At 41.6% G+C, this 23993-nt stretch overlaps 1 protein-coding gene across 3 annotated transcripts in view; it reads right to left on the bottom strand.

Annotated features, from left to right (window-relative positions):
* The window catches only part of ZMAT4 (zinc finger matrin-type 4), a 127889-nt gene that overhangs the window by 63731 nt on the left and 40165 nt on the right, over nt 1-23993 (bottom strand). For all 3 annotated transcript variants that reach the window (XR_015798128.1, XM_088151963.1, XM_088151965.1), the window contains exon 3: nt 9265-9354. Coding sequence is in view for 2 of the 3 variants with exons in the window: in XM_088151963.1 (XP_088008089.1) it covers nt 9265-9354 (90 nt within the window). In the remaining variant the exon portion in view is untranslated. The remainder of the gene's footprint in view (nt 1-9264; nt 9355-23993) is intronic.

Here is a 23993-nt window from a genome sequence, read left to right as displayed (position 1 = left end):
CCAAATCAGATGTTATTCTCGACTGTGGCAGGATCAGGGTCCCCCTATTCCATCAACCAGGTTTGTGTCTTTGTTCAGATGTTATGCTGGAAATGAAGGCAAGAGCCACGTGGGAGAATTCAAAGACCCCCAATGCTAGCTAAATAGCTTTGCATATTTCTCTTCCACATGTTGGGTCTATTAACAAGATCTGAGGATAGAACAATTGGATTCTATGACAGAGTGTTTCTAAAAATCTAACAACCCAGAAAAGGAGCATGTTGTTCTCAGATCCTTCCCTGTTCCTTTCTTCTCACTGACTCCCTAGTCCGTGACTCATTCTGCTGGATTTTCTCCACTCAAATGTGTACTAATAATGAGTGCAGTAAGTCTGGGAATTTATTGTTATAGGGGATAGCAAACTGGTGCTAGAGGATGCCATGATATTGCCAGATGGCGGTGTACATGATGATGATGATGATGATGATGATGATGATGATGATGATGATGATGATGATGATGATGCCAAACAGTACACCACCATAATGGAAGATCAGGTTGGAAAATAAGATCAACATGCTAAGATCAGATGCAAGCAAGTTAGAACAGATGAAAGAAAATAAGCTGAAGAACAAAAAGACCAAAGAACACCTGATCAAGAAATATCACCTAGAAACAAGGAGGATCAAGGAAGCATGGAAATAATAAAGCAACAATAGCAGCCATAGTCAAGAATTGCACACTACAGGTAGAATCTCCAATTTCAGACAAATCAGAAATGTTTCTACCAATCCATCAATGAAGAGACTGCAATGAACACCAGTCAACACCTGACAAAGAAGAAATAGTGAAGTTCTGGGCGCAGCTACGGGACAACCCAAAGAAATACAACAAGAATGCAGCTTGGATAAAGGAGGAAGATAACAATAAAAAAGAAGCTGAAATGAAAGAACTTGTAATAATAGCAGAAATGGTGGAAGAAAGGGCAAGGAAGGTCAAGAATTGGTCAGCACAGTGAAGGTGAACTGTGTGGTTTTTGGTTGAAACATCTGACTGCTCTGCACCCACTCATTGCCAAGCGGTTTAACAACATACTGCAAGGAGGTGAAATTGAAGATTGATTAACATCTGGCAAAACCTACCTGATAACGAAAGATCCAGCAAAAGGGGCAGCACCAGGCAACTACAGGCCAATTACCTGCCAACAACTTTCAAATTGCTAACTGGTGTGGCAGTCCAACAGCATCCAGTTGAAAACAAGCTCTTTCCATGTGAGCAGAAAGGAAACCTCCCAAACAGCAGAGGAACAAAAGATCAGCTCCTAAATGACAAGGTGATTTGGGAAAACTGTAAGAAAAGGAAGACCAACTTGAATGTAGCTTGGATTGATTACAGGAAGGCATTCAACTCCCTGCTCCATAATCAAGTGCCTAGAAATAACAGGAGTCACTAGAAACATCAGAAGCTTTGTGCAAAATCAATGGCACAATGAAAGACACCGTTGCTGGTCAATGGTGATAGACTGGGAGAGGTTAACTTCAAGAGAGGAATCTTTCAAGGAGACTCATTATCACCACTACTGTTTGTCATTGCATTGATTCCTCTGTCAACAATACTGAACAAGTCAGGGCATGGCTATCAAACATCAAAAACATCTGTCAGGTTATCCCACCTCCTTTATATGTATGATCTGAAGCTGTTTGGAAAAATCTGAAATGGAATCACTGCTCAACACTGTCCAAATATACAGCCAAGATATTGCAATGGAGTTTGGGCTGGACAAATGTGCCACCCTGACCATCAACAAGTGAAAAATAGTGAAAACTGAAGGAATCAAGATGCCCAATGGAAATAACATCAAGAGCCTGGATGAAGAAGATTACTACAAATACCTGAGCATCCTTCAGGCTGACAATATCAGGAACACTGAAGTCAAGAAGAAGGTTAGTAGTGAATACATCAGAAGAGTAAAGAAGATCTTAAAGTCCAAACTCATGGTGGAAATATCATTGAGGTGATTAACACCTGGGCAATTCCAGTCATTAGATACACAGCTGGAATAGTGGACTGGACTCAAGCTGAACTAGGAGCCCTGGATAGGAAGACCGGAAAACTAATGACAATGAATCATGCCCTTCATCCACGCAGCGATGCTGACAGACTCTACTTACCAAGGAGCATAAGCAGGCGTGGAAGTAGACCAGACAGTTGAAGAAGAAAAAAGGCACTGGAAGAATATCTGAAGGACAGTGAAGAAGATACACGGAAGCTAGTACACCATGAAGGTTTACTGAATACCAAAGAAACCAAACTGGCCTATAAGAAAGACCAAATGGAGAACAGAAAAGAGACACAGCAAGGCAAAATATTACATGGCCAGTACACACACACACACACACACAACTAGCAGGCAAAGCAGATAATAACAAGACCTGGCAATGGCTAAGAGCAGGAAAGTTGAAGAAAGAGACAGGGGAGCTAACTCTGGCTGCAGAAGACCAAGCTTTAAAAACAAATGCATATAAAGCCAGAATCGAGAAGACAGCAACAGACAGCAAATACCGCCTCTGCAAAGAAGAGGAAGAAACAGTGGGCCACTTAGTCAGCTGCTGCAAGAAAATCACACAGACTGACCACAAACAACGGCATGACAAAGTCGCAACAATGGTGCATTGGAATATCTGCAAGAAATATGCTTGCTTGCAAGCAAGAACTGGTGGGACCATAAAACAGACAAAGTAATAGAAAATGAAGAAGCTAAAGTGCTCTGGGACTTCAAGCACCTGCCACACAACACCCCAGACTTAACAGTTGTTGATAAGAAAGAAAACAAAAAATTCTGGATAGTGGACATTGCAACACCTGGAGACAGCAGAAGAGAAGAGAAAGAACTGGAGAAATCACAAAATAAAAAGACCTGCAAATAGAATGACGATACCTTTAACACCATCAAAAAACATCTGCCTATCCCAAGTCCGTGGGAAGGACTCGATAGGTGGATAAAAATGCAAATCCAGTCTAAACATCTGGCTGACTGTGCGACCAACCATGACTAAAATAATAACAATGAATCTCACAAGATTTTGAGCAAGACTATCAAAATCTTGACCATTTGCTAATTTTTCAAGATTTCAGAGGCTGGGTTGTTGACCTCTATATTAGAATTATTTCCTGCCTGTCTCCTAAGACAGTGATCTACTACTTTTTGTCTGGCCAAAGGGTGCAGTGTCAAAAGAAAAAAGGGTGCACGAATGAGCCAATATAATCTCAAGATAACCCCTTATAAATCTCACAAACTCAGTGGACTTGTCCAGATGGTTTTGTAGGAGTGAAATAGAGATGAACTCTTTAAGGAATAGTGACTATGACATGATATTCAATTTATCATGGTCTGAAGAAATGCAAAGTTGCATTCTTCCTTAAAAATCTGGATCAGGTCAACATCCAGCTGGCATACCATATTACAACCTCAGATATGGCTCTACCATAGAAAGTGGATTTAAATATACCTATCAAAGATTATACATATTTTAATTAAAGGATCAGTCTAGTGAAATCTCTGGGACAGTCACACAATTTTGTGCCATTCGCTCTTAGAAGGTCTGTTCCATGCATAGGCAAGAGTAGATTTTGATGTATACACTTCATAAAGTCTAACTTTTCTTTAATGATGTGTGTCCTTTGTTAAAAACACCTTTTTAAACATGTTCTGATTTCTATGGTAATTTTGGATCTATCGCTGTACAGGAATACATATGTGTGTGTGTACTGAGAATCACACTCAATTTAGATGGTATTCAAGTTGGATAGCAATGGTTTGAGAGACTGGTTGCATAATTTGTGGGCAGAAGAAACAGGTGGAATTTTTTCCAGGGACAGGAGAAGTTGTCCAACAAGTTCTCAAGAGCAGGAGCTCCTTTAGTAATAACAGTAGTAATAACAGTACTCCTGAAAAAGCCCCATGGGGAAGGGAGTACCCTCCTGATATCTTCCATTGAGACTGAATGGAATCATGGAAAGTCAAGAAGATATCTTTTTGGTTTGACTGTGGGACTAATGTTGGCACAATGAAAGACAGGACAGTCCCATACTTTTACTACCTGGCATTAAATAAATACATTAAATACATTAAATCTCTTAATCCCTGAGAACCTCTCCAAAAGTTATCCTTTGTGGGGGGGAGGGCAGGGGGGAACCTTCTAAATTATATTTTTTATCCCAAAGAATGAAAACTGATGGGAAAAATGCAGGGGATTTTTTTCTATTTTTGGCCTAGCTTTAGGTAGTATCACTCCCTATCTTTCTGTTGCTCTTTCACTGAGTGTGTCTGCTTTAAGAAAAAGAGAAGAAGCTAGTAGATGTAATAGCTGACGGGCCTTTTGATTATTTCACCGGTAAACGAATCACAAACATTCTCTTTACTGGAAAGAATCAAAGGCAGCTGAGGTGTCTTCTTGGCATATGGGCTGTTCTTAGGAGAAAAACAAAATGATGGTAATGTATAGCCAAACAATTGGCCCCAAAATGGGACTTGAAGGCGGGGGGTCCTGGGTATAGAAATGCTGAACACTATTCTTGAGTGGGCTTGTATTATACATTATTTCTGGTGTGTGAGTGGGGAGGAGCAAGTAGAGGGACATCCCTAGTCCTTGTCTTCACAACCTCTTTACAGGAGCTACTGTCAAGCAGGAGGTCTTCTCAAGGCAAGAAGATGTCTTCAGGATGACTTCAGTACCAGAGGATACATTCTCTCCTGAATCTCCACTTCTCTCCTCCTCCTCCTTCAGCTGGGCATTCCTGCATCCAACATTTTTCCTTAGATATGCCCAAGTCCCTTTCTCTTCAAAGTGAACTGCTATTGCTTTGCAGCTTCTCAGATGCCCAGCTACTACATCTCTTCCTCTCCACCTTCACCTTTAAGACTTTTTACAGCAGTTCATTTGTCTATCAAGCCACCTTGCAGCAATTCTTCCAGGAACTCAGGCAGAACAACTTCCTGATCCTTTACAGTGGAAATACCAAGGCTTGAACCTAGGTCCTTCTGCCCCTGGTAAAGCCTGGGCTCTACCATTGACCTGTGGTACAAGACTGAAAGGTGCGAGATGTTCACAGCCTAGTAAGAGAAGATCTGCTCCCATCACTCAGTGGCAACCTGGGGCTCATTGTACACACCCAGTTCCTCATTCTCCATCCTTGGAGAAAAATACTGCTCTCCTGAGTGATACACCAAGGAGTGGAACCATCCAGTTGTCAGCTGTTGATGGAATGCAACATGGTTAGATAGCCAGTAGGGTACCCAGGAGAGGCAACTGATCTTCTCAAGATGGGCAGGAGAAACCTGATGTCACTGTGTTTTCTGACTTCAGGGCAGTCACTTTGGGGATCCATCAGGATCAAATCAGAAATACAATGAAGCACTCTTTGTAGGTCTGGGACATGGGACAAATTCCGTCTGTCTTTGTTTGGGGCACTATTACTCCATGCCTCTGAGGCCTTGGGGTAGTTTCTCTCAGCTACAACTGGGACTCTGTCCTAGCAATAGGAATAAACCCCAGGAACCTCTTGTAACCTCCTTTCTCTCATATGACACATTACAAGCTTTCTTGTATGGGGATGAGGGTGGATGTGGAAGACAGCATTTCAGTAGGCTTGAGATGCAATAAATCTAGAAGCTCATCACTACTCAATTACCACAGGACCACCAGGGGCCAGATAAAGCTAAGAGAAACAGAAGACGATGTGAGCCTTATAACACTTGTGATTGATGCAACAATCATTTACTAGAATTTATTTCTTCTAGCCTTTCCCCCTAGGGATGAATAAACACATTATTCGCTTTTTCTTTCTTTTTTGCCTTCGGTGGGGGGCTTCAGGAAGAATTTTGGTTTTTTACCAATTCCAATAGGAAGCCACCTGATCCACAACTGGTGGACTAGTGAGTGAACTGAAACTTATCTTACCCATCAATCTGGTTTGGTTTGGTTGGTTTTTAAAAAATGTATCAATGTGCATTTCCAAACATGTCTTTGGAGCAAAACAGCATGCATTTAAATACAATTTAAATGAAAAATGTCCTGCTATTTTTTGAAACACAGAATCTAATTTTCCTGAGTTCCAAAGCCCCAATCCTGCCTATCCATTTTTCCCCTTTTTCCTTGCCTAACAGAGCATTCTATAACTGAGCAGATTTTTTTTCCCTGAGAAAATATCTGGTATTTCTTTTCCTCCTAGTCCCAGATCTAAAGTCCCAATATAGAAGTATCCTGGAATATTTTGTCTGATATTCCCCCAATTATCTCCACAATTGTCATCATACTTGGGGGGCAGTCATTCTGTCCTACCTAGTCAACATGGGTAATATCCTAAATTAACTCAAATTTTCTCTAAGAACCGAGGGCTTGCCATCTGCCATTAGCTTTCAACTGGGAGAAGAAAGATTCATGTTCTGCCAACATCTACCTTACTATTGCTTACTCATTTCTTTTCTTCCCACTATTACAGGCTGTTTCAGTTTTATTTTGGCTTTCTCTCAGTCTTGCTCTTGAGTTGTTGGCATTACCTGTAGCAGAGGGCACTACTTCTGTTCTTGTCTTCTGTCCCACATCTTTTCATCACTCTGCAGCCTCCTTGGCTGCTCAGCCTTTCATCTTGTCTTCCCTTGGAATTGCATGCAAGTTTGGGAGAAGCCAGGAAGGCTGCAGATGGTTGGAGGGATGAGGGCACAACAAAGGACAGGAAATTCACACATACCCCTTCTCATTGCATACATGAGAATGTCTCTGAAATGTTCTCCTTGTAAGTTTCCAGAGCAAATGTCCTTTCATCAAATGGAGTGCAAACTGAGGGAGGGGGGAATATAGGGGACTTTTTAAAATCTGAATTAACCCAGATGAGATTAATGCACAGCCTGGAAACAAAAGAAACCCTGAGGTTATCTCTTCACAAGTATCTTCACTGCACCTCCATAGGTCCACTTGTTCCTGCAATTAGACAGCCTCTGCCACTGCATCTTCTATGTGACTGTGCCAATTATTCACTGCCCTCTTTGTTGTCCCCAGTAAAAATGTATCATTAAAGAATTTATGATAGCATCAAGACCATATCGTAGTCAGCCCAGTTTGGCTTTGTGGTCTTAATTTCCTTAGATTGCAAGGGACAGCTGCCTACAGTAAATCAAATCCCATAAAATAAGTTGCCAAGCATCATTTATGTTGTCTGCCAGGCTGAGATGCTGACATTTAAGGACAGCGGCAAGTATTACCTGAATAACACTTTGTGCAAACCATTTTCCCCCCTTTCTCCTGCTCAGTCATATTGATTTCCCCAGTTGTTATCATAATCCCTTCCTTAGTTATGGTATCTTTTATCCTGCTTTTCATTAAAAAAAAAAATTACAACAATAAACAGAGTAAAATATAGAATAAAACCTGTTTTAAAGAAACAGTAATACCAGCCATTTAGATAAAAAGTAAACAGCAATTAAAGCAAGGGATAAAATCACAGAAAGGCCTGGCTGATAGATTAAGTGCGCAGTGAAAACACACCACAGCAGGGGACCTAGCTAACCTTTGGAAAGATTATTCCTGAAAATGCACACCATTTCAGAGAATGTCCCTCCCCTGGATCCACAGATGAGTGACTATCAGCAGAGCAGTTTGGTTAATAGGGCATCTATTCCAGAGCCTATAGACTGGACAATCCTGTACTGAAATTGGCAACTTCTTATATTCCTGGCCCTGAGCTGTTTAGAATCATATATACCAGTGTTTCTCAATCTTGGCAACTTTAAGGCATGTGGACTTCAACTCCCAGAATTCCCCAGCCAGCCATGGAGGAGTTGAAGTCCACATGCCTTAAAGTTGCCAAGGTTGAAAAACACTGATATAGACAATATGGCTTGAAAATGGCTTAGTATCTACCGGAAGTCAGCCCAGATGTTTTAACACCCTATTCTGGCCATTCCCTCTCTTTTTCCATGCAGGATTAGTTCTTCAAAGAGTCTCAATCAGTCAAGGATAATCGAATGAGTGGAGGATATGACAAAATGATGAGACTAAGAGGATTTGTCTATGGGGTGATAGCAGTAAAGTCAAATGAAGTCCCTTCAGGCTAGAAAGAGGACATTGGAGTTCAACTCACACATCAGATTTGGACAGAACATCATATTCACTTACAATATTGCATCAAAGTTACATCCCCTGCTTTCCTTTTCTCCTTCCATATGCAAAATAAGAGTTTCATGCTTGAGAAGGGAGGCAGTTAAGGTATTCCAAAGAATCCTCATTTTACCATCTGCTCAAGCTAAGACAGAAATCAACATGGAGTTATCCTTCAGGATGAGTCTTTCTCGGAGCATTTCTGCCACGTTCATCTCTTAATGCTGTGTTGTCCAACCTGGGCCACTTTAAGATGTGTGGATTGAACTCCTAGAATTCCCCAGACAGCCATGCTGGCTGGGGAATTCTGGGAGTTGAAGTCCACACATCTTAAAGTGACCAAGGTTGAGAAACACTGTCCTAAGGCATTCTTTCTCTGAGAACGTGCTGTTAAGAGGACAGTTTTCTTGAGTTATTCTTGCACTCTGGCCTAGCCCATTGTGAAAATAACAGCCAGGACCTTGGGCCAGAGTTCTGTAAGCAAAACCCTAGGCTGGGCAAGAGTTCAGTGGGGTGACTTGATTCAAAAGTGATTCAGAGCAGATCTGAAAAGGGGAGCAAGGGGGTGCTTTTAGTTACCAAAGGGGCTAAGACAGTGATGGTGAACCTATGACACGTGTGTCAAAGACGACACAGCATGTTTTGGGTGACATGCCAGCACTCACCAACACCCAGCAACAACTATTCTCCTTGTGTGAGTTACCCAAGAAACTAAGTTTGTTTTACATGTAGTTCATTTCTGTAATTACTTGACATTTCTTCATATAATACATAGCACTGCATATGATTGGACTGAATTTCTTTTAAATAAATGAATATGTAAATAATGGTTTCTCCTTTGTTTAGGGGGGTGTGACACGCCAGCAGAGTTAGGTATTTTCTGAATCTGTGACATGCCGAGCCCAAACGGTTCACCATCACTGGGCTAAGAGCTCCTTTGCCACAGCCCACGCGCAGAAACCACTTTGCTTTAAGCGTTGTGTCAGATTGCGTGGTCCCCAGTGATCCAAGTGGATTGTACCCCTTCTGCATTGATCTACTGGTACATCCTAAATGCTTATACATCTATGAACGTGTGGAATCCAGTCTGGGTCCCTGCTGGGCAAGTAACCGACCGAAGAATACTCACATTTTCCGACCGAAGCTTCTTGGCGGGACAGCCTCCATCAATCGGGTGGAGCATGTAGTAAAGCCGAACTTTGCTTGCATGTTTACGACTCTGTGGAGGAAAACCAAGGAGCCTTCTTTCAGTGAACCAAACATCTGCAAAGAACAGCAAAGGGCAATTCTTTTCCTAATCCTTAGATTGCTACAGCTCTCTTTCGTTAGGGTTGAGGGAGAGCTTAAATTTGCAGCCTGCTTTCTGAGTGATAAAACTGGGGTGAGGATGTGATTTTTCTGAATGTTTCTGAAACAGTGTTCTGGTTGAGGCAGAGAGGAACATCTTTCTGGTGTGCTACAAAAGAAACAGATGTTTGTGCCACTAAGAAGATAGGCCATTAATAATGGGATAACTGATGTCCCGGTTTGGTGCCATCCGATGTCACTGACCAGGTTGGCTTCAAAATAGGGAGGCTGCAGCCCCAATGTATCTGGAGGGCACCAGACTGAGAAAAAAATAGAGTACAAGTGGCTTGGCCAGGTAAAGAATTCTTATTCAGGTTGTGGGATCTGAAATTGCTTCAGATAATAACTGGGAAGCATTTCTTACATGGGGAGTACAGTGATCTCACACTTCTTGAGTAATTGTGTGGCCAAGGGGTATGTGAGTGTGTATGAAAGTCCTGTCTTTCAATGCATAATCCTGTCCAATGGTCTGCAGCACGGACATCCACGGGCTATGATAAAAAATGTCAGGATGATGGTCACGGCTGCGCAAACAAAGCTCGGCCTGTTTTTTTTATTTGTGTCTGCAGTCTCCCTGATTTTCCATGCTTCTATGGGAAGACATCAGAAAGGAAGTCCTCCCAGGGAGATTTTTCAATTGCAGCATTTTCTGTCACTGGTAAGGGGAATTTTTACCCTCAGGAAAATTGTTCTTCCCCTGGAAAAATCCAGAGAAATCATCCATCCTGCTTCTCTAGCCAAAAATCTGGTAAGACTTTCAAAATTTCTGCCCAGCTCAAGACAAGAATGACTTAGATCGGATTCCTTGGGATGAAGCCTTCTTTGTTATGAAGATCCTCAAAAACTTCCAAAACAGTATATAACAAGTTTCCTCCAACTGGTGTCTTTCAGATGTGTGGGACTTCACAATGCCCAGCCAGGTTGCCCCTTGCTAGCATGGTGGAAGCTGGACAACAGCAGAAGACTGGTTTATCTACTCCATGTTTGGGAAAAGTAGATAGCTGAACACAGAAACAAGAGAAGCTGAATTTTCTTGTTTGAATACCTGTGAAAATATGTTTTTTTTTCGTATGAACTCCCCATGTCAAAAAATAAATACATAAAAATTAAAGTACATATAGCAACTGTTACATTGTTTTACCTGCCATAGGAGAATCAGTCATATCAAAGCCACCGCTGAATTCTTTCATTGAAATCAGCAGGACTTGGAATTAATTAGTTTTAGCTGGATCAGGAGAACCGTATTTTGCATCGTTTCTGAAGAGGATAATCACCAATTTGTTAATTAACCATTAGAGATGTGTTTTGATTTTTTCTTCTATGCCTTGTTCGCTTTGTCTCTCACCCTTGGGACTCCTGATGCTGTCAGCACACCGTTTACTACAATGTACGTGCCATTTTTCATTCCCAGGCTGGAGGCAGGGATTTGATTGAATTGAGATATTTGCAATCCTTTTACCCTCTAATATTCCTGCTGGTTTTTCAATTTTTACATTTCTGTCCCTACCTTCCTTCTGAACCCACTGCGGTGCTCAGCTGAAGTTTCTTACGGCTTATGCAGCGTTTCAGATTTTAATCAAGAATAGCCTCCATGCGCGCTAACAGTGAATAGTACAGCAAAACAACTTTCCAGTCAACCGTCTTTTGCTTTGGCGCTTCTCAGACTCTTTGGTTTAGTTTGATTTAATTGGAAGAGATGTTCTCTGAGCCAGCCAAAACACAACCAGCGAGTGATTTTGCAAGGGAAGTGGTTCTGGATTGCCTGAAACTCAACTTCTGCATATTAGCCATTTTGCATTTGAAACAAGGTCATTCATTCTGAGTCCAACAGCATTCTGCTCCACGCTTCTGGGGCTGGCTGTGCCTCTGATTAATTAACATGCTTTAGTCCATGGTCCTCCACTTTCCTAGAGGCAAAACCCAACTGCCTGATAGTTTGGGCTACTCTGTCACTGCATTTTGGTGCGTGATCTGAGGGAGCTGCAAAGGGGGTGAGGCATTCCTGGTTTAGCTTGTTATATGAACCCTCCATTGGTTCCAAAAAGAGTGGGCTGAAGAATCACCCTCCAAAGGAAAAGGAACAGAAAACTGATTTCCCCTCCCATGCACATAAATCCTGCCACCAGTGTCCTTCCCCAGTTGGCAGGAGCCTAGAAGATGTTGAAAGTGGGAGTGAATCTGTCACTTCATTCTGGGTCCCAATCCCACCTGAAATTTTTCTTTCAGGTTTGAGTTTCGCTATTTTAAACAGAAGCAAAAAGGGAGGGAGGGAGGGAGGGAGGGAGGGAGGAAGGAAGGAAGGAAGGAAGGAAGGAAGGTAGGTAGGTTGGTTGATCTTGATGGAAAGATGGATGGAGGGAGGGGAGGGAGGGAGGGGAGGGGAGGGGAGGGAGGGAGGGAGGGAGGGAGGAAGGAAGGAAGGAAGGAAGGAAGGAAGGAAGGAAGGAAGGAAGGAAGGAAGGAAGGAAGGAAGGAAGGTTGATCTTGATGGAAAGATGGATGGAAGGGAAGGGAAGGGAAGGGGAAGGGAAGGGAAGGGAAGGGAAGGAGGAAGGGAGGAAGGGAGGAAGGGAGGAAGGGAGGAAGGGAGGAAGGGAGGAAGGGAGGTTGACCTTGATGAAAGGATGGATGGATGGATGGATGGGAGGGAGGGAGGGAGGGAGGTCAAATTCCGGGATGGAGGAAGGAAGGAACCTCCCCAGACATTGAAAACTAGCATTTCTAAGCAAAAGCTAAGGTGAATTGCTCACTGATTTATATATTTATTTATATGACTTCTATATCCTGCTTTTCGTTCAGGAACTCAAGGTGGCAAACATAGCATCTCATCCTTCTATGTGTCTTCCTCACAACAACTACACTGAGTGGCGGGATGGGATGGGAGAGAGGGACGAGCCCAAAGTCACCAAGGAAGCTTGCCGGGCTGAAGAGAGACTACAGCAGAACCTGGTTTCACCACTGCACCACTCTGCCTCTCAGCTTTTCTCTGCTCAAGCTGAATTCCCATCAAGAGCAGAATGGATTAGAAGCCCCAGTAAAGAACTTGCCTTTTATTGCCACAACTATAAATCAGAGAATGACAGCGACACTTTGTTAAAGAGGAAGACGTGGCAGCACAAGTCTCATACAGAGACAGAAAGAGCTTGCAATGCTAGTGGGATTGTTGCAAATCTTCGCTTCAGATCATCTGCTTGGCAAATGTACCATTTGGATGGAATAGCAGATCATAATTTAGCAGTTGCGACAGGGGGATTAAACTGCCTTGCAAGGATAAAAACCTCCATTTTTTCCCCCCTTGTGCCAGAAACACATTTATATTTGCATGTACTCCTGGGTCTTCAATTTCAACAAAAAGAAATGTATGTGCATTAAATGGGAGTGGGGAGAGGGAGGATAACATGTTATACATTTCCAGGGTTTGAATGAGTTTTCAGAATATGTTGTTTTTTCTGATAGGCCCAAAGGCGTAGATGTGTTTTTTAGAGTTATTTGAAAACATTTTAGCACGGTGTTGCGCAGAAGCAGCAAAATCTAAGAATTCAGTCCCAAGGCAGTCTCTGCATCTGAGTACCGTGCTAGAAGGAGGACTGGTTTTCTTGCCTGTGGCTCAGTTCATTGTCTTTGGAGAACATTCTTCAGCAAATATGTTTCCAATTTTTCGCCTTCTCCCACAATGGATCCCTTTACAGCACAGCTACGTTTTATCCTGTGCAGTTATCAGTGGGTCAGGATGTCAATTTCAGTTGCCGTCAGCCTTTCAAAGTAGGCCAATTCAGCAAACAGATACTCCTGATATAGGCTATAACAACAGAACCTTGAAAATCTGACTGTATTTTCCCTTCTGTCCCTCTTATACCAAACAGAATCAAAGCAGGGCAACTTCTTGTCTCTTTCTCGTGCCTTTCTATTTTCCAGGCTGAATTCATGTTTTGCTAATGGTCTTCTCGTTGCTTCCAAGGTCATCTCTGTGTTCCTTTATCGGTCTTTATTATTTTTTTATATATAATATTTATGCATTCCTTTATCATCTGTCAAGTTCTGTTTTCCTCAGCTGCTCTTTCAAAAATGCACGAAGAACCATAGGTTATTCACATTTCTTCAAAGCTATCCATATTTGCTTACAATTTTGATGAATAAGCCTTGTTTGTGCCAACGTATTACCCACAGAATAATGCATTCTGAAATGTTACTTTTATGCATTTTTGGATGATGAAGATGATGATGAAACGACTCCCCACAGGCAGAACAGAATGTCAAATGATAACCTCGTTCTAGTCTGAAAATGCAAATTTTCAAACGACGCAATTTTGCATTCAGATGCAAGCTAAATTAATTTCTCCATCATTGCCTATTTTAAAAATGGTTTTAGATTTAAAACCTAGCTGGTGTTGTCCGCTTTGCAATGGGGTAGTCAAAAAAAGGTCAAGATGGCAGCTGTGACAGTGCAATTGACATTTTTCACGCGCATTTTCCAACAGATCCTTGGTCGGACTAAAATGTCAATTTATCCCACTCTTCTGTTTCCATAGGAGCCAACCAGATCTCTCTGGGAAGCCCATAAATAGGATGTGAGCAAAGTAACAATCCCGCTTCCATTCCACAACCACTGATATTCACTACCATTCTTTAAAAACAGGTTCTTCCTTGAGGTAGGATGATTTCACGAGCCTCTTTAAACCGGAGGGAATGTGGAAAGATTTCTCAGATAGTTGTTTCATATATGGTGAAAACCATATATGTTGTTTTCTTCTGGAATCCTTGTTCTTTCAGCCTTGTGCAACCACCCAGTTGTTTGGAATTGGGTGGCCTAGAAATTTAATAAATAAATATATCATTAGCTTGGTTAGCCATGGAAAGCCTGAGTTTGTCTATGCTGTTTATAAAGCCCCCATATCTTTATAAAGGTACAAATTATATGTTGTAGTTCATTCCTGTTTGTTGAATTCACTCAGTCATCTTAGCTTGCAAATTAGATCTGTTTATTTTTTGGAAAAGCTAAATATTTTCCATTCCATTTTCAAATTATAAATGATTTGCAAAGCAGCTAACAGCAAAATAAAATCCATAATCCATACTTGAACAGCAACGAAACAGGATGGAAAAACAACAACAGTTGCCTCTCAAGACAATGTACAGTACTTTATTCAAGATCAGGCCTCCGAAAAAGAAGACAAGAAGACAAGATTTCCTTGTCACCTCATGTCATGTTCAGGCCAAACATTTCAAGGAGGAAATTCCATAAGATGATTCCAGGTGAACTTTGTATTACACCATTGCACTGACTTGTCCATGGAATTTTAGGAGGTTGGGCCAACCATTGTCTTCCATTGTTTTCCTCCTCTCTTTCATATATAAAAATCCCATCATTTTTATTTCCAAAGGAACTGAATTGAGGAGAAAAAGAATAACTATACCGGTAGTCCTCGACTTATGACCACAATTGGGACTGTAAAATTCATCATTAAGTAGTGCAGTCATTAAGTGAGGCATCACATGACTACACCTAATTTTACGACCTTTTTTGCTGCAGTCGTTAAACAAGACATTATGTGACTGCAACTTGTGACCTTCCCTGTAGGCTTCCCCATTGACTTTGCTTCTTGGAAGCCAGCTGGGAAGGTCGCAGATGGCAATCACGTGAGGACGCTACAACCTAAATGAGTTGAAGTCCACATATCTTAAAGTTGCTGGTTTGTATGTTTAACTGCAAACTCAGTGGAGACTTTTTCCCTCTCTGGATGGCTTGCATTTAGCTATTCTTCTCTCTCCCTGTTTATTGTTCTGTACATATGCATCATATTTCTCTTTCTTGGACACTGTGCTCAGATGTTCTACCTGACTAATTAATCTCAAAATAGAAATTTGTTCCTCTTTAAATAGAATTCAAATTGCTAGTTCTTGTCTAAAAGGGGTTACGTAGCCCTCCTAGTCTCCTCTCTGTATAATAAGGACACCAATATTTCATGGGGAATGAATTCACCTGAACGACATTATCAGATGGAATTGCACAATCTTAATATATCAAGGGAAAAATAGCTGAATCTTTTATCGGTGCCAAATAACAGCTGAAGCCATTTGCTCTATAACTGGTGTTGACAATGGTACAGCAGTTTTCCCCAAAAGTCTGACAGCTAAAGAACAGAGTTTTTTTTCCCCCTATATTGAAACTGGAGACATTCTCCATTCTTTAAGAATGAACAGAAATCCCCCGTTCTGTTTGTTGTCGTGCATGGAGTTATTAGGGTAAGACTTGAGGGAGAATGTAGTCAGCTAATTGTACAATGAAATAATTAGAAAATATTTTCCCCTCCTAAGATAAAATTCAGGTCTTCAGTTACCCATCAGCCCCAATGAGTTTTGCTTTGCTAAGGTTCTGTCGTTCTGGATTTCAGGAAGAGTTCTCCTAATCTGACTTCTAGAACTGGATGTTTGGGCTACCTTACTTCCTTAAGGCATTTCATTATTTATGCTTCCATTCATTCACATCTTTCTTCGGCTATATTGCCGCTGCATCAATAAAACATGAAAAATTAGGAAATAAACTCTAGCTTGCTCTGAACGACCGTTTAATTGTATCAAGATGAATTTTCGGTAGTGCTTTTACCGATGCAGTACGCCTTCCCGCACCTCACTAAACACCTCAATAAAGAATCTTAATGCAATGAGAGATATGTATAATGCTACCAAGATGGCTTGTTTGGGAAGGAACGCCTCTGAAGCTGAAGGAGGCATTTATCACCTGATTCGTAGTGATAAATTTAGGAGAGCATTTTGGCGATGGTTTTAAGGCAGGGGTCGACCACCTGCAGACCTCAGTCTCATTTCAGAATAACTCTGTGAGATGAACTCAGATCGCTGGTAAAAGCTTCTGCTGTTTGGAAGGGAGGCAGGAAAAGATGTATAGGAAAGATGTATAGAAAAATAAGGGTGTGCTAGAGAAGGTGGCTCCATGTTTTCTTCATGCAGCATCATTAATGCAGTAATGGACAGAAAAAGAAATGCCCACCTTTGGTTTAGGGGGGGAAATGAGAAATAGTTTCAGGGTTCTGAAATGATTCCAGAGCAGGAAGCTCTTCTAATACGATCCACCTCCACTTGTTTTGTTTCTCTTACTGAACAGCCTAAAAGCTGGGGATGGTTTCCTTCTCAGAGGGCATCAGGGAACCAGAGCATTTGGCTCTGTTCTCTCTTTTTAAGGAAACTGTTTGAAGCTATCCATTCCAAAGCAATATGAGGATCAGAAGAGTAACCTTTGGATCGGACACTCATCCAGCTTTTGCAAATGGAGTTCTTGGCTGGGAAAAAAAAACTGTGTAAAAAGATGCTTACTTGAAACAGAAGGCACAAAGTGGCCCAGGAGCCAAAGTGGCTTCTTTTATGGAGAGGGACGTGCAAAACCTGTGCGCATTTGGATAAGTGGCGTATGAAATGTGTGCATGTACATATGTGTGTGTGTGTACCTGCTCAAGATGCTAACTCATCTTATAAATCCTTCTCTTTTGGGTCAGATGGCCCTTCCAACAGTGAATATCTTCAAGTAGAGAATGATCTTCTGAAATAATAGTTTTAGAGTAAGAGGTCATTATATGATTTATCGATCTCTGCTGTATAAGAAGCCGGAAGTCATTCTTTTTGTAATTTTTCCTTTTTTCCCTTTACTTTCCATCACTTTTGTATTCTTTCTTTATTTCTAACTCTCTGGTTCTCTACTTTTCTCTTTGATGATTAGTTCTTGTTTGCTTTTCTCTTTATGCTTTTTATAACATAATAAAGTTCTTATATAAAAAAAGAGAGAATGATCTTCTGTGATATTGGGAGATGGGGATGGAAGGCCAAGGAGACAACTCAGGCCATTACAACTGTTGTGAGACAAGACTGAGGAGGAGGAGCAGGAGGGAAGGAGGGAAGGAGGGAAGGAGGGAAGGAGGGAAGGAGGGAAGGAAGGAAGGAAGGAAGGAAGGAAGGAAGGAAGGAAGGAAGGAAGGAAGGAAGGAAGGAAAGAAAAAGAAAAAGAGCTGAATGATTCTCAATCCCATGACTTAAATTCCTGAAAGCAGAGTGTAAAGAAGTTGCTGTGTATGCACGATATCCTAGACACCAAAGTTAAGGTAATCAATATATGTGCAGTACCATTTCCACACCTTTCCCTCCCGATTCTTATGTTTTTTTAACCAGACATGTTATCTTCTGGGTGAATGCTTGATCAGAATCGGCCTTGCAGTTTCTCAACCATTTTCTTCCCCTGTATAAACCTCTTCTGTTTTTCTGCCTTGTTCTCCAAAAGCTTAAGAACTACTTTTGAATTTCTCTTGATGGTATTTTCTGACCTTCTTTTATTGTTTGAGGTGGAAGAAGGTTCTAGTGCAGTACTACCGCTTTCTGTGACACATCTTTTTATTCTTCTGAAATTTTCCTGAATTTTCTCACTTTCCAAATGGGAAAAAACCCATGGGAGAAGTTACCTCCATAGCACCTCCTCTGAGATTTAATATACTTGTAAGAAACCAGGAAGGCTGTAGGTTAAAATTATCAAGAGATAATTTTATAATGAAAGAAAGGACATTTATATACATTGCTCTTAGCTAGCCTTATCATTACATAACTCCAAGAACACCATATACCTATAAGAATTTCACCACAATTGCCTTCTCCTCTGAAAGCAATTTCAAAAGCAAATTGCCTTTCATCAAACAAAATGAGAACTAATAGAAAAAATACTGGAGAATATTTCGGCATAGTACTAGTCTGAACCCAAAATAATGTTGGGTTTCCTCAAATAAATCTGTAATGAGAAATTTTGTAATTCAGTAAGTGTCTGGTGGTAAGTGCATTTTGCAGAAATCCCAAACAACAATGGTTTGGGGGTTTAGGCTCCACGTTAAGACTCTAACCTTAATTAAAATGCAGTGATAAGGTAAGATGGCCATGTGTTCATTAACTAAGCTTCCTTGGCTCGTTGCATTGTGCAAACATAATAAGAGATTAAGAGTTTCCTGCAACTGCAGTCATCATCTGAGGTTAAAGCCGTATCTACCATAATTTCTAACTGTGAAAATGAAGTATTCCTAAAACTTCCCTCAGCATCTCTCACCTCTTCCTCCTCCATAAAGGTTACCAAATGGGTAGAACTACACTGATTTTAATTAAACTTGTCAGGCCCTGTGTAGCTGCCTTGACCTTCTGGCCTTCACAGGCTGAGAAGGGGAGAGAGTTAAAACAGCCTGGTTCAAAACAGGAGGTCACTTATTCTCAACCTCAGTTTGAGTTTCAAAAAATAAAAACCAGTAAATCATTCTTAGTTCATTAGCCTGCCCCTGTTTTCTTACAGTGCAATATAGACAAGGGGGGAAAAAAGCAATCCATTTAACAAATATTCAAAGACAAGAATAGATTATTTACCTTTCCTAGAAAATTTCTAGGAAAACACATACTTAATTGCACGTTAGAGGCTAATGGGTTTTCTGCAGCTTTTCCATGTTCCCCTGTGAAGGACTGCATAGCCAGCTTGTTGCTGGACTTTCAAGACCTTTTCCAATCCTGCGAGAACTGATAACTCTTTCTAAACATGTTGCTTTGTTGGCTCAACCCTGCAGTACAGGTAGTCCCCGGGTTAAGAACACCTGGTTTAAGGATGACCCATAGTTAAGAATAAAGCATACTGTAGCAAAATTTGAGTTAAATATACAATGGTTCGAGTTCGTTACACAATACTGCTTTGTACTGTGTAATACTATTCTGGCTTACATACAAATTCAACCTAAGGACAGACGCTGGGAACAGAACTTGTTCTTAAACTGGGGACTACCTGTATTGTAAGCAGTTAAACTCAAATCCACACCAGACAGATGGATGGATGGATGGATGGATGGATGGATGGATGGATGGATGGATGGATAGATATAGACAGACAGACATGCTCACACGTATGCACACACACATCAATAAGTGCTTCACTTTGACAACCTTTTAAACAAGACACCTCCTCAAAACTGCTTTGCCCAGCAAATATAGCCCTCCTTCTTACAAAAAAGCAAGTAGGCTGCTTGGGCCTCCTCTTAGCCTTCTCCTGAAGAAGTGATGCTGTGGGATAAGGCGAGAGAAGACTTATCCAAGCCACCTTTTCACCATCATGCCTCTGCATGCCGGTCTGCATGGTGTGGGAGCTTCAGAATGGGTGGCTTTGGCATGCCCACTAGGGTCTCTCAACCACCTGGGATAGTCCAGCAGCATGCATGGATCTCTGTCCCATTGCTGGTCTCTTTCAACTTCTGTCTAATAGTTGGGAGAAAGCAAGCAGAAATAAAAGACTGGCAGTTGTCTATGCCACATCTACCTCATCTTGGAAACCCTTGGCCCACACTGAGGAGACCCCAGGCATTTCAGGGAGGAACCTAGGGGGTGTGCTGCAAGTTCACCTGCGGCCTATGCTGCAGAACACACCAAAGAGGCTTCAGGAACTGATAGGCTCCAGGATGGGTGTCTGCAGCTCACAAGGCAACACATCCCTGCCACCTCAGCTCATTCTTGGTGCACATTGTGGGAGCTTTGGGCTGAATGCCTGTGGCACAGGCTGGAGCACCACCCATTGCTTGTGGTGTAGCTGCTGCTTCCAAGCCTTGGACCCTGCTTGGCACATGTCCAGGGAGAGACTTACAAGCTAAAGAGCCTAAGCAACTCTGGCAGGCAAACCCAGAGCCCTGAAGCTAGGAAGCACAGGCCCAAAGCAAGTCAAGGCCATCCAGATGAAGATAATAGATAGATAGACAGACAGACAGACAATGATCTGATAGGAGGCAAAACTGGAGACTATTATTAGGCCATTATTGTTTATCCCCAAGTCTAATTTGACCCAATTAGACTTCTTACTAATGAAAGTATTCAGTCTATCTTGAAGCTGACTACAAATTATACATGCCATCCCATCTAATGCCCACCTTGGTGGCTTCCATCTCATAAAACTGTAAAACAGGCAACAATGTGAAAGATCTGATCTAATCCTTGGATTTGTTTGCCAACACCTTTCATTAAGACTTCTGGAGCTCTCAAACTCTGCATTGTACCAGTTTCAGCTGGTTCTAATTGAGGCATGGCCCTGCTGTGAATGTTGGAGGGATTTTTTTTCTCTTTTCTCATAAACTGATGTGGCTATAGTTCTTCTTTTTTTTAACAAAAATCTCTCCTGCAAAAACTCTAATGTTACCATCAATTTCTTAGAACATGTATGACATAATGTAATGGCAGAACAAGATTGTTGGGGATCATGCTCCATCATGTGAGGAAACCAACAGATGTTCTGCATAGCGAAGAAGCAGTGCAATGTCATAGAGGGTTGGGTACAGCATTGAGTTTTTTAAATTCTTTCCAAACCAATGGAATTTTGGAAAGAAATTATGCAAAGGAGTCAGAACTCTGCCATCATCTGCCCATGACTGCCCAGAGTTGCTCTGCAGTGAGATTTGAATTTGAAATATAAATAAGTATAAATTTTATATTTTGACCATATTAAATTATATTATTAATATAAACTCTCCAAAAGCTCAGCAGAAGAGAAGAAAATTTGGGGTGGCAGGAGAAGCCACCCAAAGAAAAATGGAGTTAAAAATGGGCTTGAGCAACCCAGCAGCTCTGGGGGAAAACAACAACCACCTGAATTCCCCCCATGCATCCCTATGGGAGAGACCTAGAAACCTGGTGACTGCCCCAGTCTAAGCTCCCCTCCCTTCCAGTCATGCGACCCAAAGCAGAGCTTGCATGGCTGATCTTGTATTTCCCAAACACACACAGACAGACTGAGATGCAACACAACGGAGAGCAGAAACACACACACAGATGCAATATACTATTCACTCCTACATTAAAAAACAACAACACTGATGCTTCCTCCAGCCACAACTGGTAAAGGGGATGGAACAAATTCCAGAAACCGAGCTTTCCCTATCTTGTTTGATGAGGCAATTTTGCCTGGGCCCCACACCGGGAGCAGAGGCCATCCAAAACATGGCTCCTCACGCGAAATGATCAGATGGATCGATAACTTTTCATTCAAGGCGAGCTTGTTAAATAAAAACGCCCGGACTTCAGGATCTGGGGTCTCCACACTCAGCTGATTCTAGGGGACAAAAGACAATGGAGAGAAGTTGCGGAGGGAGTCAGGTGAGCAACCTTCCACCAGACCTTTCAGTCAAAGAAGCCCCAGCTAGATCAGAGAAACTCATTCTCATTCAGCCGCGAAGGCCCACTGGGTGTCTTAGAAACAGTCTCGACCTCTCAGCCCAACCCACCTCCCAGAGTTGTCGCCACTGAGGTGGCATTTGACACTGGCTGCCTTCAACTTGCATAGGAGAGGCAGGATATAAATCATCCTAATCCTCCAGTGAAGTTCAGCAATATTCAATCAAATGCCTACCACGTGAGTCATAAATCCATTAGCGAAGGAGCAGAAAAGCGCATTCAGAAATCTAGCAAAATTCCTCCGTGCCTGCCTGGGTTTCTCTCGATTAACGGATTTATCTGCTCAATCATGGTTGCTGTTAGATTGAGAACAAGATGAAATAAATGCAGATGTCCCTGGGGTAATCTAGTCTCTGTTAAGAGCCTTGGAACATGGACGTCGAAAGGGGTGGGTTGTGTTTCCTTGGTGCAGCTCTTGGATGAGTTTAAGGAGCCTTTTAATAGAATGAACTATTTTCTTCTTCAAAAGGGACGTTGGGGGCTGCTTTGGAAAGGAAGTAAATGGATGAAGAAAATGGCATCATCGCTACAGCACTTCAGCTACGTTACCCATAATAAGCTGCCATTATTTTTGACAATGGAGAAGGACTCAGCACCTTGTAGAACATCTGCTTGGCATTAATTGCTTTCTTCAGAAGGCGGTTGAGTTAGAACCAACGTGACCTCTTTTTCCCCCCCACCCGTTAACAAAGCCAAAAACATCCAAGCAACATCTCTTTAAAATTCCTGGCAAATCTTCTCAGAATGTTTTCAGGGCATGTAAAATATTCACAATCTTCAGACTCTTTTTTTTTTGCAATTCCAGGAGAGAAATCCAGTTATGCTGAATAGCTGAATATTTGAATAGTGAATATTCAGTAGGGCAGAGGTTACATTTGGCTCAAAAGGGTGATATTCGTGCTTAAGTAAGTGGTGGGAATGTAGCTGTTGTCTTAGCAAACGGTGCAGAACAAACCATCACATGAAGCTCTAACATGGTTTCTTTGTTCAGGCATAGCATGTTATAGTAATATAGCAATGTTGTTTTGTTAATCTGGGTTTATAATGAGCATATTATAAATATGCATAAATCTAGCCCCAAGTGAACCATTTTTTCCATTTAAAAATCCTAAAACATAATTCAGAGCCCAAAGTAAACTCAAATTGAATTTCTAGGCTTTAAACCTCCCTAGATCTTTCGTTGACAAAGATGTAATATGTAGCTTAGCCATCAGAAAAGATCAGCATATAAAAGAGATAAAGAAAACAAAAAAGAATGGGCACATTACCAAACAATTGCACTATTCACAAAATTGTGCTTAAAAACTCTGGTAAATAGAGCCACACAGGGAGACCGAAATGCTAAATGAAGAAGCAACTTTCAGAAAAGGCACAAATCAGATTGCTAAGATGGATAATGGAGAGAGCCAGCGAATTTCAGAAGGAGATTCACCATCGTTGCTTTATTCACAGCAGTGATCGTGCAGAGTCAATATATCACAATATATTAAAAGCAAAGGTGCCAGAAGGCCTGATATTTCTTATGAGGAGACTTTAAAATGTACATGAAGTGACTTAAGATCAGAAATTGGATAAAACAGCATAGAGAAGGGAGTGAGATAAGAATGCATATTGTCCAGATGTTTGTTTCACATACAGTTCCCCCTTGAGGATACAGGGGTGTCCTCAACGGGGAGGGGGCAAAAAAGTCAAGGTGGTGGTGGTGACCACACAATTGAAGCCCCGCCCCTTTTTTACATGCCTCATGGTACTCCCACAGTGCATCTATTCTAAGAATGGCAGGAGTAGAAGAAGTAATAGTGGGACGCAAAACAGCAGGCCAAAACCCTGGCCATCTGAAATACGCAGATGATACCACTTTGATAGCCACAATCAGACTCATTATGAAAGTCACAGTGGAAAGTAAAACATATGGGCTAATGTTAAGTATTAAGAAGACAAAGGCAATGTCAACCAGCCAACTTTGTAAACTTATAGATGATGATCAGGTACTAGAGGTGATAGATAGTTCGGCCACAGGAATAGGTGAAGATGGACTGAATATAATACAAGAGAAATACCATAGAGATTAATCCTAGGGAGGAAAGCAATAACAAACTGGCATAAGTTCTAAGGGTTATTTTTATGACAACAAAGATCCAAATAATTAAAACTATGGTCTTATGGAGCAGTGATAAGCCACAGCTGTGAAAGATGGACACTGAAAAAGAGGAAGAGACAGAAGAGAGGCATGTTTGAATTATGGACCTGGGACACTTACTATGATCTTATGGCCTGCAA

This window comes from Python bivittatus, unplaced genomic scaffold (assembly GCF_059951505.1).
Source record: "Python bivittatus isolate LINGU-HERP-01145 unplaced genomic scaffold, Pbiv_v1 ctg000680_np1212, whole genome shotgun sequence".
Taxonomy (NCBI): domain Eukaryota; kingdom Metazoa; phylum Chordata; class Lepidosauria; order Squamata; family Pythonidae; genus Python; species Python bivittatus.
Note: the sequence above shows the minus strand (reverse complement) of the source record. Positions and strands in the feature narration are given on the sequence as shown.